This window comes from Cavia porcellus, unplaced genomic scaffold (genome assembly GCF_034190915.1).
Source record: "Cavia porcellus strain 051 isolate PalLab524CR breed Dunkin Hartley unplaced genomic scaffold, mCavPor4.1 scaffold_23, whole genome shotgun sequence".
Lineage (NCBI taxonomy): Eukaryota > Metazoa > Chordata > Mammalia > Rodentia > Caviidae > Cavia > Cavia porcellus.
Window position 1 is genome coordinate 40,666,614 of NW_026947506.1, and position 17,048 is coordinate 40,683,661.

The 17,048-nt window shown below is 43.0% G+C and overlaps 1 protein-coding gene and 1 pseudogene across 3 annotated transcripts; one reads left to right on the forward strand and one right to left on the reverse strand.

Annotated features, from left to right (window-relative positions):
- Positions 1 to 1,476: 1,476 nt before the first annotated feature.
- On the reverse strand, positions 1,477 to 8,498 carry Ift22 (intraflagellar transport 22). 3 transcript variants are annotated; one of them, XM_003469883.5, is made up of 5 exons: positions 8,322 to 8,498; positions 5,140 to 5,216; positions 4,932 to 5,018; positions 4,521 to 4,723; positions 1,477 to 3,995 (listed from the first exon to the last, which is right to left on the reverse strand). In XM_003469883.5, exons 1-5 carry the CDS (start codon positions 8,358 to 8,360, stop codon positions 3,847 to 3,849), a joined length of 555 nt encoding a protein of 184 aa, XP_003469931.1. In that variant the 5' UTR covers positions 8,361 to 8,498; the 3' UTR covers positions 1,477 to 3,846. The 3 variants fall into 3 exon arrangements, with proteins under 3 accessions (XP_003469931.1, XP_005003739.1, XP_005003738.1); XM_005003682.4 differs by lacking the exon at positions 8,322 to 8,498 and having other exon boundaries at positions 4,969 to 5,018; XM_005003681.4 differs by lacking the exons at positions 4,932 to 5,018; positions 5,140 to 5,216 and having other exon boundaries at positions 8,322 to 8,476.
- Positions 8,499 to 10,004: 1,506 nt separating this feature from the next.
- Positions 10,005 to 11,386, forward strand: LOC134472370 (LYR motif-containing protein 1-like; annotated as a pseudogene).
- Positions 11,387 to 17,048: the final 5,662 nt, after the last annotated feature.

Here is a 17,048-nt window from a genome sequence, read left to right on the forward strand (position 1 = left end):
ATAAAGCCCATCCTAAGGCCTAGATAAGAATGAACTATTAGAATGCAGGAAGATAAATGATGTGTTGCTCACTTCAAAGCACCAGGAACTTTCCCTTTGAAGTGGGAATAGTTGGCAGCCAAAACATTTCCACTGGCTTTTAACTTCTGTCTGAAGAATGGCCCATATCACCAATGTAAAGACTTCTTTAACTGATAATGCAGTTCAGATAAAAGTCATATCAAAAACATGTAATCTGTTCTTAACATTTAAAAGCCATTTCCTCCCTCTTAATTTAATTTCTTTGGTTTTGGTTTTTAAAACACGAAATCTTCTTTTTCCCTTCCTAATGAAAGGATACATTTGTTGAGAAATTGTAAGCCAAGATCAGAACATTCATGTAACTCTCAGTGATTAGGCAGGGAAGGCTGACATCAAGAAGAGCCATACCTCAGAGTAATCTTCTGAAGTGATACACGCCTGGTTGCCTTCTCAATGGGCTTTAAAAGTGTTACTTATTAAACGAGTCCCTACATGTCCTGAGTAACGAGGTAAATGCCACTCTTCTTCATGATTTAGCTTCTCAGAGATATAAGGGCCTCCCAGTGTTCTTCATAGAATATAATGACCTCTATGAGCTTTGCATGACCAATTTTGAGATAAGGAACATTCAAGTTACAGTGCATGAGAATAAGTCATTTTTTTCATAATGGATAGAGCTTCGGAACACTACTTGTCACTTGGTTCAAAGAACTATGATGTCAGTTGTATCTGCAACTCACGCACCAGGCATTGTCAGCCTGATCTGATTCAAATCTACTTAATGTAGTCCTTATTTGCCCTATTCTTCTTGTAATGTGTGTTGTCTAGCTTTCTGTTATGGTAACAAAATACTTGAAGTAGCCAACTTAAAGCCTGTGAAGTTTTGTTTCTGGCTCTGAGTCTTAGAGGATTCAGTCCAATGTTGGTCACACTGGCTTTAGGTCTGTGGTGAGGTACACTTTTTTTTGGTGTGTGTGTCTTTTTGAGACAGGGTCTCACTGTGCAGTTCAGGTTGGCCTTGAGCTCACTTTGTAGCCCAGGCTGGTCTCGAACTCACAACGATCCTCCCACCTCAGCCTCCCGAGTGCTGGGATTATAGGCGTGAGCCATCATGCCTGGCTTCTAGTGAGGTACACTTATGGCTGGAGGAACAGAATGGTGTGGACCTACTCATCTCATGGCAGTAGAGAAGTGGAAAAGAGAAACAAAACCAGTGTCCCACAGTCCACTTAGGAGACATACCCAGTGACCTAGAACTTCCGAATGAGAACTCAGATCTTCAAGGTTCCTGACACCTTGTAACAGCAGCAAGATGGGGTGTAAGCTTTTAATATATGAGCCTGTAGGAGATATTTAAGATGCAAACTCTAGCCCTCTGGTTATTGTTACTTTACCAGTGTCAGTCTCTGAAGTCATCTTAGTTTCTCCTTGGTGAGATACAATGCCTGACACCACTTAAAGAAGGAAAGGTTTATTTTGGCTCATGTTTTCAGGTCATAGTTATCAGGGTCCAAGGCAGAAACAGCATGGTGGGAGGGTCTGGAGGATATATCTTTCCAGGCCATGCCCCTGGTGGTCCAGGATCCACTTCCTAGCAGCAAGTCAGCCATAGCCACCCTCAAAAAGCCCCACATTTGAACACAACAGGCTTTGACAGGATATTCTTAATCTCAGTTATAACATGGGTGACATTTTCAGCCATGCTTACAGGGAGAACTGCCAATTAGATTTTGGAAAGAGCAGAGGCTTGGGGTCCAGTCTTGTCCTCTCCTCTAATTGCCTGGGTCATCCGGAACAAGTCATTTGTAATCTCCCCAAAAATTGTCCTTTCTCTTCTACTAAGTCTTCAGTGAATGGCATTTGTGGTAGGTGAACAATGGCCCCTAAAGAGATCATGACCCAATCCCTAGAACCTGTCAGTGTTATTTGGAAAAAGGGTCTTTGCAGATGGGACTGTTAGGAATCTGTAGCCAGGGAGGGTATCCTGGGTTATCTGTGTAAACCCTAAAGGCAGTTACAGAAGTGCTGTAGACAGAGGGAGATTTGAAACAGACACAGACAGGAAAAGGCGATATGGGGACAGAACACAAAGAAACTTGAAGATGCTGCAGTGATTCAGCCATAAACCAAGGAATGACAATAGTCCCCAGAAGCTGGAAGGGGCGAGAGGGTTCAGAGAAGGCTCTCCTGAACCTCCAGAGGGAGTGTGGCATCTGATTTGGACCCGTCATACTGATTTTGGACTTCTGGCCTCCAGAACTGTGAGCGAAGCCTTGAAATAAGCTGATTCTTGTTATTCAGAGCTGTTATGTTCTATAAAGTCACCAAGGATACTGACTTAGTAATACTAAGCATTGCTCTTAGAGGAAATACAGGGCTAAATTCCTGCCAATCTATAGAATATGATCATCAACTGCGTGATCTGTAACTTGTTTTATGTGTTTCTTTTCAAAGATGTTTTATTTCAAATAAACTGTTGAGTCACAATCTCTGTATTCAAGGCCAGCAGCACTGTAGCCCCTGCTGGGAGGAAGCCGATGGGACGCATATCCTGTCTTCGAGGAGCCCCACGCGGCCCTCCTGGGCTCAAGCCCACTAGCTAGCACCTCACCACTGTACTTGGGCCACTTCACAGTGAGGTCACAAATGAGATGCTCAGAGAAATGGCACGAAGTAGGCCACTGCTTTGTGACAGCTAAAACAAGAATGCAGAGCAGCCCTCCACTGGCCTCAGCTGGGAGCACAGAGGTTTCAGGGACTGAAACTTTAGGCCATGCTGTGCATGTCTACGAGGAACTGAGAAAGCACCACAAGTACAGATCTGCGGAAGACAAATACATTTTAACAAGTAGGCCAGTCCTCAAACATAAAATCCATACGTGAGGCCTGACTGCAGCTGCACTGGGCATAGTGAGTATCCCTCATGACTCGGGGACGGGAGCTGCGTGATTTACACCAGCTACAGAAAATGAAGACTCTACTCTGCTGCTGTTGTGCTGGGAATTGAACACTGCCTCTTTGGCCTAAGCTACATTCCCAGCTCTTTTTTTAAAAATTTCTTTCTTTTTAATATTTTATGAGTCAGGGTCTTGCTAGGTTGCTGAGTTGCTCAGGCTGGACTCGAACTTGCAATTTTCCTGTCTCAGCTTCCCAGTGTTGGGATTACAGGTACGAGACAACATGCTCAGTCTTTTATTTTTTGGTACTGGGGGTTGAACTTACACCTGCCAGTCAGGCCTTATGCCACTGAGCTAAATCCCCAGCTTCGGTCTTTTTTTTTTCCCCACCTAAAACATAGTACTTAAGTTTCTGACTCTACCTCACTATTATTTAGAAAAACACAATGAAGACAGTATGGGGGAAGGGTTTTGTGGTTTCATCACATATATGGTCTACAGCTGGAACTGTACCTCACGCATCACAGTGGATGCTCTACTAGTTAGAACTGGTTGACTGAATCAAGGAATGAAAATCACATCCAAACAATACACCTGGTTTAAACTGCTGTTGCATCTTTGGGCTATGATGGCTACAATTCCACAGTTTTTATAATTTGACATATGTGACAGGGAGGGGATTCCTCAATTTTCCAGCTCTTTGAAAACGCCTGGGGCCAGAGACTCAGAATCCACTGATTTTCCCAGCTGAACTAAGGACAGAAGATAGTACAAGTCAATTCCTGGCTGACTGCTACCTCCCGGGGGAAGAGGATAGTTTCTTCTGTAGCCACGGGGAGAAGAAAACACAAGTAGCTGGGTACAATCTTGGTTCCGTGCTCGGAAGCAGCTGACTGCATCAGCAGGTGGACGTCCCAGAGGAAGGCCGTTAAGTGATGATTGACATCTCCTCCCTGTCTCTGCTCTCAGACATGGAACTGATGATGTTTTTCAAATATTTTACGAATTCCATCCGGATCTCTTCAGGCTTATCCTCGAGATTCGAGTGCACCAGCTTCAGCTTGTTCAATGGTGGCACTTAAGAGAGGAGGAGAATCAGGTCAGTTAGGTGTGATCTTTCCACAAGGGGCCCTTTCTAGCTCCCAATGACCAACCACCTGCAGGTCCTCTTGCAGTTTGTGTTTGTGGTGCTGGGATGGAACTCGGGGCCATATATGCTAGGTAAGTGTTCCAGCCCTTCCTCTTTGTTCTTAATCCAGGAAGGGATTCTCTCCTATTCTTACTTTGTTTCTGAATATATTAAGAGTTGTTTTCCAGGATCACTTTGTCACTTGGTCATGTGTGTCATGTAAGGCTTGGAGGCTTTCTTGACCTGTCAGGAAAACATGTGCACATTGGGACCAATAAAACCAGAACTCCCCACTCTTGGAGTCTGTCTGCTGTTAAGTGCCCTCACGCAGGCCTGGATGGCTCTTTAACACATGCCCGCACACAGCAGGTGCTCAGGGACTGCATGAAGCTGATGGACTTGGAGACACAGAGTAATACACGATGTTCTAGATGCTGAGACAAGAAGAGGAGAGGAAACCCAAGTCTCCTTACACAAAGACAGGCTTCCCATGTCACCTCCAGAGCCCGGTTTGTGATGTGCGATCAGCAGGCACTGAGAATCCTGTAAGAACTGCTGCTGAACAAAGCAGGAATACCACATTTCGATTTCCTTCAGGTGGCTTGGGATGTCGGCATTGAAAACGATGACCACTCCGTGGGCATCCTTCATCAGGGCCGGCCAGCAGGACTCAAACCTGCAAAGCAGGAAAGCAGTTGGAGCAGGTGTTAGGTCATCCTGGATTCTAATTATGCATTTTATTTCATTTCACTCGAATTTCTTTTGTGGTGCTAGGGATCGAACCCAGGACCCCAAGCATGCCAGGCAAGTACTCTACCACTGAGCTACATTCCAGCCCTGATATTTCAATCCCTGGACAAAGCACATCTTTAAAGGAAGCATACTTAGCATCGCCGCCACAGTCCCAGAGCTCAAACTCACACCCTGCGCCCTTGCTGCTGGCAACATTTGGGTTCTCAAATTCCAGGATCCTAAGAATAAAAAGAGCAGCAGAAAAGTCTCTTCTTAGGAAGCACTTTAGGAATGCCAGAACCCCACAAAGTAGGCGGTGGGTGGTTAGTGATTCTTTGAGGCACAGGTTGGCAGGCTAACCTCACTCCTTGGGTTGGGTTGTATTCGGTAATGTCAGAAGATTCAGTCAGAAAGTTGGCCAGGACAGTTTTTCCACTCTGTGAAAATGAAAATGAATAAAAGTCTTTGCTGAAGAGCAGAAAGATAAACACTAAAGATCCCTCTCTATTGCTGGCTTGGAAGGTGGCGTGGTGTAGTCCAGGCTGTAGACCATGCTGGCTCGCTCTACAGAGGTGGGCACAGCGAGCATGGTCTGAGAACCAGGAGGCATAAAAGTCTGGGCTGTGTCACCGAGGTGGTTCTAACCACACTGATTTCCTGCCTGGCTCTCAAGTACAGAACCCAAGACCAGAAAAAATATCGTGTCTCCTTGCGTGTCTCTCTCTTTATCTTCAGGAAACAAGTCTGCTACAGCTATGAAGCCACTGAGGCTCAGAGAGGGAAAAGGCGTTCTTTGAGATCACACAGGGGACTGAAATCAGAGCTGAGTCCCAGGCTGGGGATGCCTGACTGGCTGTGCCACAGTTCCAGAGAGTTGCTTCTCTTTATGTAATACAAAAGTAATACCCATCCCCAGTGAAATATCGACAGAACAACAAAACAGCCTTCCTCATCTCTCCATTCAAACATCCCTTCATCCATCCCATTCCCTCCTTATCTGTTTTTCAGATCTTTGCTATATATTTGCATTTATTGAATTTATTATGTCTGAATATAAAAGCAGGGTTGTTTGTTTGTTTTGTCATTTCCAAAGAAAGGCAATCTCTTCAGTTTGGATGCTTATAAAAATTTCTCCCAAATTGGATGGGGTGGTACTTGCCTATAGTCCTAGCACTCTGGGAGGCTGGGGTAGGAGGATACCAAATTCCAGTCCAGCGCAGGCAACTTAGCGATTTAGTAAAATGTCATCTCAAAATAGTAGTAATAATAATAATAGAGGATCTGAGGATATAGTCCATTGCAAAGGCCCTGAGTTCAATATCCAGTACTAAAAAAACCCAAAACATAAAACACAATCATGCCCTCAGATACTTCATTCTGAGCAGTAACTGCTTGGCTAGAATGATCTTGGTCAAAGTGAGTTTAGGAGACTTTGAGAGGTCAATTGACAGAATCAGAAAAATAAAAGTGGGGACAGGGACTCAATACTACTTTAGTAATTTTCCATAAAGATGAAGCTGTACAAATTAAGTATGATGTTGTCGAGATCATGCATGTTTATTTTTTAGATTGAATAAATGAAGCAAATAGTCTGAGATCATAGGAACAGATTCTGGGGTTTGAATACATTTCCAGGAACGAAGTCAAACACAGATTCTAAAAGTGCTGTTTCTAAACAACTTAGATTAGTGGAAAGATGATGTGCTTTGGAAGCCATGTAAGAGGAATGAAAATGGTGAGATTAAAAAGTGAGGCAGAGGGATAACTGAAATATATTTTATAGTAAATGCTGGATGATGCATACCAGGAGCTCATCATTCTCTTTCCCTCTACATACTTGAGAGCTTTCATAAATGGAAAAAAAGTTTTTCAACAGTTGTTTTTTTATAAATCTGCACACTTTAATATTTTGTCTTGGAGAGCTCGCTGTATCAGCATGCACAGAATTGCCTCATTTTACTTAATTGTGGCACAGTCTTTAAAAATAGGTAAGCAGGAATATATCACCGGGTCTGGTGGCACAGGCCTGTAATCCTAGCACTCAGAAGGCTCAGGCAGCAGGACTGCCATGAGTTTGAGGCCATCCTGGGCTATCGTGAGTTCAAGGCCAGCATGGACTAGAGTAAATCCTTGTCTCAAAAAACCAAAACCAAAACCAAACAAAACAAAAAGCAAAGTTATTATCAATTTAGAATCTGCAACAGACTCCCAGATCATGCATTTTCCTACAATATTAACACTGTATATTATCAATCTTAAACTTTCCTCATCCAGTTTTTTTGGCAAGTATCATCTTTTTATTTTAATCACTGTCCCTGTGACTGTGAGGTTGTGTTCTCTCCTATGTAGTCACTGGACAATTTTATTTCCCAATTTTAACTGTGTGTGGAGCCCTTGCTTGATTTGCTACTGAACTGTTTCTGATTACTGTGTTTTAAACCTTCCTTGTATAGTTTACCTATGAATCCTTTCTTTGTAACACATTTGTAAATACTTCTCTGGGCTTTAACTCCACTATTATTTCTTCTAAGGCATCTTCACTTTTGTGTTATGGTTAAGAAAATCTTCCCTAACTCAACATAAAACACCTCTTTCCACACACTGACCTATGAATCCATAATTGTTCTCCATGTGTGGCCCCTGGACCAGCAACATTAGCGTCACTCTGGACCAGTGACAGCAAACCTTTTAGAGCTTTCATAACAAATAGACTGCTGTGGCATGCGTGCCACAGGTTTGCCAACACTGCTCTAGACCTGTATCAGCAAAATCCAACTCAGAGGTACATCCTGGGTCTTATGAAATAAAAACTCTAGGGTAGGACATTTTAACATCCCCTCCAGGTGATTTTGAAGCATTCTGAAGTTGGAGAATACTCATGTATCACTTCAACGGTGTTTGGCCCCAAAATATTTAGCTTCAGTCTCTCTGAATTTTATATTTGTGTACAGCGTTAAGTGCACGTTATACATGGAAAGCCTGCGTACTACCATCACACACATACATAGTCAATCGTTCCAAATCATATATAAATCAGTAATCTCATTCTCCCTCCTGTTTCTCTGGCCCCAAAGACATATTCATTGGGGAAGATCGAGCAGGCAAACTGAGTTAGGAGACCCAGGATCCAGTTCCAAAATGCCATTTACTATCGTGGAGCCTTCAGGCATTTTAACACCAGGTTCTAGCCAGGCGTGGTGGAGCACGCCTGTAATCCCAGCACTCAGGAGGCTGTGGCAGGAGGATCACTGCGAGTTCGAGGCCAGCCTGGCTGCAAAGTGAGTTCAAGGCCAGCCTGAACTGCATAGTGAAATCCTGTCTCAAAAAAAAAGAAAGAAAGAAAGAAAGAAAGAAAGAAAGAAAAGAAAAGTGAACACCAGGTTCTCTTCTATCTCTGGCAGTAGTTATTATCAAGGGGTTCCCGCTAAGCTCGCCAGAGTGGCAGCTCTAGGACCGGGTTGTCACCTCCTGGGGAGCTGCCTGAACCAAGCACAGATTTGGGGGATGCCCGGATGCCCCGCTGGTCTGTCCCGCAGCCTCACCTCGCAGGGCCCCACGAAGAGGATCTTGGCCTTCAGCATCTCTGTCGCCGCGCAAGAGCACGGTACAGTCCACCCGCGCCCTGGGAGGCGGCGCGTCTACCCTGCGTAAAACTCCTTGATGCCTTCGTTTCCATGGCGACCGGAAGCGGCGCGCAGGGGATGTCGGGAGAAGGCACTTCCGGGAGCTGCGGGCGGGAAGTGGGCAGGAGGCTCTTGCTGAGCGAACGCTGGAGCTGTGGGGAAAGTCCACGGCGCAAGCTGCTGGAGATTCTGGGCCTGAGACTCTTAAACTCGCCCCTTCTCTTGGTAAAGATACAGAAATTGAGGCTCCAGGAGGGGGCGCAGTGACCGGCCCCCAATTTTCCTTATTTTTCCTGATAACCCGAGTGCTTGCTCAGAAAGGCCAAGTAGCTGGTGACCCAGGCAGTGTACCAGGCCTCTGTCTTATTTGTCCCTCTGGGGTGATACTGCCCACACTGGGATCGCTTTTATCACAGCCTTGCCCTGGGGGAAGAGTAAGCAAAAGGAGCCAGGAAAGTAGTCTCCAGGCTCCTATAAAAGCTTCACTGTTCACCGTTACTCAGATGATCTGGGAGAAACCAAAGAGGCATTGTTTAGTCAATATGGGCGCTAGGGAATATTGCTGCTAAATTAGGCCAGCCTTAAATTACATAGCCATACTATATTACGTAGTTTTAGAAATAAATTACTAAATATGATTGGGCACTTCTTTCTTTTGGTACAAATCATTTTTTTAACTTTTTTTTTTTCTTTTTGCCTCATGCTACACGCTTGACTTCTTCCCTTCCTTCTTTGCAACTTGAAATTTTCTTTCCAGTGACGAGACTAGTAAATTCCTAACAGCAGCTCATGATAGCCTAGGGTATGCCCCTCGGTGTTTTTCTTCATCCGTCTTACTCATGCCTGTTCATAGTTCTCTCTACCTCTGGATATGGAAGAGGTTGTTAAAACAGGACTTCTCCAATTTCCGCTGACGCTTTAAAGGCTGACAATAGATATTACATGTCTTTAGATATTAGGCCATTTCTCAGAAACCAGTACACCACCTGGAAGTTATTGAAGAATTATGAGGTTGATGAAGAGAGGAAGAATTTTGGAGGAAATGCTGTTGGCTTACTTTAGGTCAAGCCAGAGATGGAGCTCAGAGAACGAACGTGTGCCCCTTAGAATTTGGGCAGCAGGAGGATGAGTAGGATCTGGTCCAAGAGTAGGGAAAGAAAGAGGATGCACGGGGAGCAGCCAAGGATGCGTGAGACTTCCTAGGAAACTGAGATGGGAGTTGGCTCTGAGTTGTTTAGGGCAGGGGTTCCCAGACCCTGGGCTGCAGACCAGTGCTAGTCTGTGGCCTGTTAGGAACTGGGTCACACAGCAGGATATGAACTGCGAATGAGTGAGGGAACTTCAGCTGTGTTTACAGCCAGTGCCCATCGCAGGCATCATCGCCTCACATGCCTTGCCTGCCTCCTGTCAGGTCAGTGGAGACATCAGCTTCTCATAGGTGCATGAAGTGCCCAATCATATTTAGTGATTTATTTCTAAAACTATGTAATACAATATGGCTATGTAATTTAAAGCTGCCTAATTTAGCAGCAATATTCCCTAGCGCCCGTATTGACTAAACAATGCCTCTTATAGGTGTAAGCTGCCTGCCCATGAAAGGGATCCAGGTTGTGTGCTCTTTTTGAATCATCCCCAAAACATTATGGTGGCCAAGAAGCAGAGCAAAGGAGGAGCCAGAGAAAAAGTTGAACACATCCAGGTCATGCTCTATGACCACCTCTAACCAGGCTCCACCTCCTAACAGCAAGTCATCTGTAGCACCCCTATAATTCAGCCACCTTCTAAAAACCCATCCTCTGAGCATATGAGACATCTTTTGGGGGGCGGTGTAGAGAGGATTCATTCTTGATCTAAACCATAGCGGGTTGTGAATACAGAGGGTACAAATAAAGCATTTTGTGACTTCATTGCTTTTGTGTAAATACCCAGGGATAGAATTGCTGAGAAACATGAATATATCTATGCCAGGGATATGATCTGTGAAATGAATTCTTAGGCAGTTTCATTGTGGGGACATCATAGTGTGCAGTGACACAATTAGACGCGACCTCTTGATGCCATCAAGAGATAAGGTGGATGGGCCGGCTGTTGGTATGGCAAGGCATTCTTTTATAGTCAACTTTTGTTTATAAGTAGGAGTGCACTATGAACTAGCAGGGGCCCAGCAAACTCAGGGGCCGCCTCTTCTGAGCCTGACAAGGCTGGATGGAGAGGCAGGACTGACAGAGAATGGCCACAGCAACACAGAAGGAGATGGTCATGCCTTCTACCAGAGCATTTTCAGACTCATGAGGAAATAGCAGGTGGACATCAGGACAGATGCAAAACACCATCAAAGAAAAACCAGTCCGTGCTAAATGAAACCAGCATGCTGTTTCTGAAAAACAAAAATCTCACAGACACAGAGCTGTGTAGAGATGAATGCACAGCCAAGATGAAACAGGGCTGCATTATGAGCTTCTGGACCCAAGACCAATTCATCTGCCTCTTATAAGCCTCATCAACTATGAGGTCTGGGACTTTGAATCCTGGAAAAACTGAGGAAACTTTCCAAACCAGTGTATCTCAAGTCTCATGATGAAATCTCCTTACTTAGAAGGAAGTTTATTTCATGGAAATGATGAGCCAACTAGATCTTGAGTGTCAACTGGGTAACATGACTCTTCTTCTTTATTAGGGGCAAAAACTCAAATATCATCTTTAGTCCTCCAGAATTGCCCATCACCATGATGTGTGTGCCTACGCATCCTCAGGGTTTGTCAGAGTCTTTCTTGCTGTATGAGCAACAAATCCACCCTAGAGGTCATGCACCTTCCATCCTCACTGAAGTCACCTTTTGAAATAAAGACTGAGCCCCAGGGAGACTGAGGTGTTACAGCTGTTCATGGGGGCTCCATTTGCCACCCATCAACCCATGCCAAAAAAAAAGACTAGCTAGTTTCAGGAAGTTCTTATGGCTGCTCTAAAATGTATACCTTGCCCAGTTTTGAGGTTATTTTACCTTCAATTAACATATTTCCTTAAAAGTGGGAGTTTTCATATGTGCTTTTCTGTGGTGGTCTTTCGATTTGTCCAATTGCCAAATAAATTTCTTAAAAGCACATTTTTGGGCTAATCATCTTTTTTTCATGAAAATTTTATGGAACACCTATTCCCCTTCCCTATGCACAAACGTGCACTCTGTAGTTAAGTGTATATGCTTGCTTTATCTTAATGCCTATGATTACTTAAGATGCCCTTTGGATCTGAAAAACTTCCTTGAAACTCATACTATCCATTAAATTTTACTCTAGCATAACTGAAAAGTACAAGGTGTGGACTGTCTTTCAAATTGTATCTAAACATGAACAGAACAAATAGAAGTGAGAATTCATGGCAAGTCATTTGTACATTAAGGTTACTGCCTCTAACCACAAAGAGAGTGAGCATAACCAATAAAGAAAATCTCTACCAAAAAAGTAACAAAATAACTTAGAAAAGTAAATGCCTAACCATTAATAGAGGTGCTTATTAAGTGATACTGCTGACATAACTGTATGTGATGTACCTGGGAACATACATGTAGTCGATTTACACCCAGCTCATCACAAATGTGCACATAATATGTTGTGTCACAGTGTCACTAGGTGGTGGGAATCCTTCAGCCCCACTCTAATCTTAAGAGTGCCTTATATGTGGTCATCACTGACCAAATTGTTGTCAGGTATGACTGTATACACACACATACATATGGAGATGTTTATGTTATACACACATTATTTAATGGTTTCCTGTTTTACACGCTGGATTATAATCTGTTTTACATCTGGATTATAACTTATCATTGTACTTTGTTGCTTAAATTGTCCTTTATTTGGCAGTTGGGAGCCCCTTTGAGCTAGTTTCTGTGTCCTTTTGAAATCTTTCTCTTTCTCTTAGTTTTTCCTTACATTTTAGTACTATTGCATATTCCCAGGTGGTTATTTTATTAGCATGATTCATAATCATGTATTACACACATTCTTTCTATACGTTAAGAAATTGAAAGTTTCAAAAGTCTGAAGAACCTCAAAAAAGCTGTTCCTTTGTACACCTGGAAATTTTGGAAGGAAACACCATTCCCCCACTTCCCTGCACAAACTATATAGGTATCTGGGCCGGGTTTGGAAGGGCTGGTGGCAGGCATGTGCTGGGTTCCAGAGATAGATTGTAGTCTCTGCCCTTGGAGCTTCTTGTCCGACGGGAAGACCAAACTGTAGAGTGTTTTATCTCTTGTCAAATGTTTTTCATATAGAACCAGGCTGAGGCAGGAGGATCATCAAGAGTTCAAAACCAGCCTGGGCTAGGTAGTGAACTATATAGCAAGACTCTGCCTCAAAAAACCAAACAAACAAACAAACAACTTTCCATTTAGAGTCTTATTTTATTTGTGATGGAAGCTATTACTAAAGAGCAAGGTGACAACTTTGTGTCCTAAATTGATGTCAGAGAAGAGGCAGGAGCCATAGGCTTCCCAGTGGCCCAGTTCTCCTTTCAACACAGAGGCCAAGTATCCTCTGTGAATGGAAATGACTGCCTCTAAGTCTGCCTCAGCTGGATCAGCGCAAAGCCCACGCTGCTTCAGCCCCAGTTTTAATTAGCACAACTAAGTAGTTGCTTTTGTGTTCCTTAACCCCTGGGGCTTCTTTGAAGAGTTTCATTCATGTTTAGGTGCCCTGGACCTAGCTGTCAGCCTGGCACCCAGTAGGTGCTCAACAGATGTCAGTCAGTCCCTTCTTTTCCAACACGCACCCATGCAACATACGTATTCATTGATCTATAAATATTTGTTAATGAACGTTCCCTGAAACTTGCCAAAGGGCTTTAAGTTTTTGTTTCCAGGTGAGGGAAATAAAAAATGTGAACTGCTTTATATTTCTTGAATATATGTACTTTTTAAATTTAGGATTATTATTAATATTGTAAATGATTGAAATACTTTGCTTTATGACTTTCATTTTAATTAGAAGAGGTTGACTTCAGACTGCTTAAGACCTGGCCTTTGGTTCTAAAGAGAGCAATGTGACATTGGTGAGAACTGGGTGAACTGAAAGCCATTTTTCTCCTGGTTTGGTGACTCGGTATAATAAAGGCTCTTGCTTGAAGAAAAATGTAAAGAAATCAGTTTGACATATTTCAAATCCTTTCTATAAATTGTTGAAAAGATTTAATATAACCGCCAGTCATAAAATCTTTAATTTGAGTTGACCCTCCATGGTCCTCAAGATTACACATGCAGTTTTTATTACCAAAGAATAAATTGTGGATTTCCTGTGACTCACGGGAATAAAAATGCCCTTCAACCACCTTCTTGTTACAACAGACATTTGAATATATTCAGTTCAACTCTCGAAGATAGGAATACTCACAAAATGGCTTGTAACCTGGAAATATTTTGCCCTTTATGAATACAGTACTCGCATTCTTTAAACAGAAAGGAAAAAAAAGTTCACCTAGCCAAGGATGAGGTCCAGTGAGTTTGGTTTAGGGTAAAAACTAATGAAGCAAAAAAATTATTTTTCATCAATTTTTATTAAAAAGCTTGAGCTAAGCTTTCAATATTAAAATATTTCCCAGAAGAATAAAGAGAAAACTTCACCAGGATCTTGGAGCCTGTATTTGGCAGTGCTGTGCATAAGCGCTTTTGGGTAGGCAAGGTCACTCAGTGAAGAGAAGACTGATTTTGGAGTAAAACAGAATTTGAAATTAACTGAGCGATCTTAAGAAGAAAATTACTCAGGCTCTTGGATTTACTGGAAGTCAGCATCTCAAGATGGGTCCGATGATCTCATTTACCGATTTTCATGCTCTTGTGTAGTTCCCTCCCACAGTGTCCTCTAGAACCACTTGGATATTGAAGGATATAGAAGTTCCAAGGCTGGGTCACCAAAGGAATCACATCTCAGGTTTTCCACTAGTTTGTATCTATCAGCTGGGCCAAGCCAGATGCCAGGTTCTGAGGACTCAGGTGACCCTTTTAGAGACCGTTTGTGGAGAGAAACTGATGTCTCCGGCAAACTAGCTGGTGCCAACCTGTAACCCCATGAGTGTGCCATCTTGGAAATGAGTCCTCCAGATGTCAAGCCTTCTGCTGATGGTGACACCAGCCAAGATCCTAAGCCAGAGCTGACCAGCTAAGCTACTTCCAAATTCCTAACCCATAGAAATTGTGAGATAATAAATGTCTTTTGTTACTGTAGGTTGCTGAGCTTTTGGGGGGGAGGTTATCATGCAGCAGTAGATAACAAACATATGGCCTCAGTTTCCCATCACTAAAATGAGTTTGCTCAAACTAATTCTATAGGATTATTAGGAAGATCAAATGAGACAAGGTGTGTGAGCTCTCTGGCCTAGTAAATGACACATAGCAAGTGACCAATACCTGACAGCTGTAATCACTTAGCAGACTCCAAGGACTTTGTGATGCTATTGGTTAACTCCACTCCATCCTAACCACAGAATTTCTTTCCTGCGTTGCTTATTTTTTGAACCCTGAACTTCATGGTCTTCCTCTGCTTCTCTTTATCATCAGGGGAGAGCACGGATATGTCTAACTTATTACAAATAAGTTAACACCTCAAACCCATGATGTATCCCTACTGAATTCTCCTCATGTGGAACTATTTAGATCTTACTCAAATTGACTAATTCCTTGCCTTTTCAACTGTGTTGAGAATTCTGTGTCTTAAAATGAAGATGACTGTACAATCAATGAGCAGCTACAAATGCCAGCCACGTTCATTACATAAGAAGCCTTTGTCTGTGTCTGCCTACAGGACTCCAACAACACATTTATGGTTAAGAGAAGGTTAGATCACATAGGCACAGGAAACTACAGACAATTCTACTTTATTTGTTTTTGTTAGTACCTGTTTGCAGCACATGATGGTTACAGTGATCGTAGAGAGTAGACACATGTATGTAAGACATCTTTCTTTTTTGCGGGGGTACCGGGGATCTAACTCATGACCTTGTGCTTACCAGGCAAGTGCTTAAGCCACTGAGCTAAATCCCCAGCCCCATGTTATACATTTTAATTCTCTTTTTTATTCCCTTCCTTTCTCCTGTCTCCCCCTCCCTGCATTAGTTGGGCCCTTGTCACATATATAGAAAATACATGTTTGTAGTACATAATGATCACGCTTTTCATAGGGACTTGTTGGGTGTACACAACACCTTCCAACCCTCTACCTCTTAAAAAGTCTCATTCCCCTCCCCATCCCTTGGTTCCCTTCCCATACGCTAAAAATTTATCTTGCTATTTCAAATCTATTGTCTATTTTTTATTTTGCACTTCATTTATATTTCGAGTTTCTTGTACAAGAGAAACCATGTGATATCTAAGCTTGTGTGTCTGATTATTTCACTTAACATCAGGTTCTCAGGATGCATCCAATTTCCTACCCATGAATCAAGTTTGTCCTTTATTCCACGGCAGAACTGCACTGCGTGTTTTATCAATTCCCTGTTGATGGGTGTATGGACCACTTTCAAAATTTAGCTATTGTGCCAGGCATGGTGGTGCACACCTGTAATCTCAGCACTTGGGAGGCTGAAACAGGAAGATCCTTGTGGGTTTGAGACCAGCCTGAGCTACACAGTGAGCTCAAGGCCAGCCTGAACTGCATAGTGAGATCCTGTCTCAAAAGACAAAAAACATGAAACAACCCTCACAACATTTAGCCACTGTGAATTGTGCTGCTCTAACCATGGAAATGCATGTATCATTGTAATACGATGTCTTTGTCTTTTGTGAAGATACCTAGAAAGGGAATAGCTGGGTTGGATGGAATTTCTAGTTTTAGTTTTGCCAATAAATACATGAAAAAATGTTCAACATTGCCTGCCACTTGAGAAATGCAAATTAAAACAACACTGACATTCCATCTCCAGAATGGCTATCTTGAAGAAATCAAATAATAACATAGCTGGGTGTGGTGGTGCACTCCTGGAATCCCAGTACTCAGAAGGCTGAGGCAGGAGAATCACTGCAAGTTCAAGACTAACCTGGGCCACAAATTGGGCCCAAGGCCAGCCTAAACTGCACAGTGAGACCTTGTCTCAAAAAGACCATAAAAAAAAAATCAAATAATAATAAATGACCCCGTTTAGGAAAGATTTAGAAGCCTTAGAAGGCCTTTATTATGGAGTACACAACATCTATGCATTCACAGAAACACGTAACTTCCCTAATGCATCTTGGAATTTGTAACTCGTGTATTCTTGGGTGCAGCTTTAAATATGAACTTAAACAGGATGATTCTACAGTCTTCTTTTTTGAATAAATACCACCCTTGTATAAAGCTATTTCATAGTGTAGATTTTATCATAACTTGGGTGTGGGCAGGAGACGACTGCCAGTGAAAAGACAGCTTGTGATTCCTAGTTCCCAGGAGGACAGAGGCAGCCAGGGCACTGGGGCCACATAGGGGAAGAGCCAGATGTCAGTCTGGAGAGAGACTCTCGGCTGGGGGCAGAGGTAACAAGGGGAAATGTGGGCAAAGTCTTTGTTAGAATTTCCTCAGGAAGGAACAGGCAAGGCAGGGTCAGCAGCCTTGGGCTAATTACTTTTAATAATTTCAGGAGGGTCTGGGGTGTAGGCATTACTGAGTTGTGATTAGAGCAGGT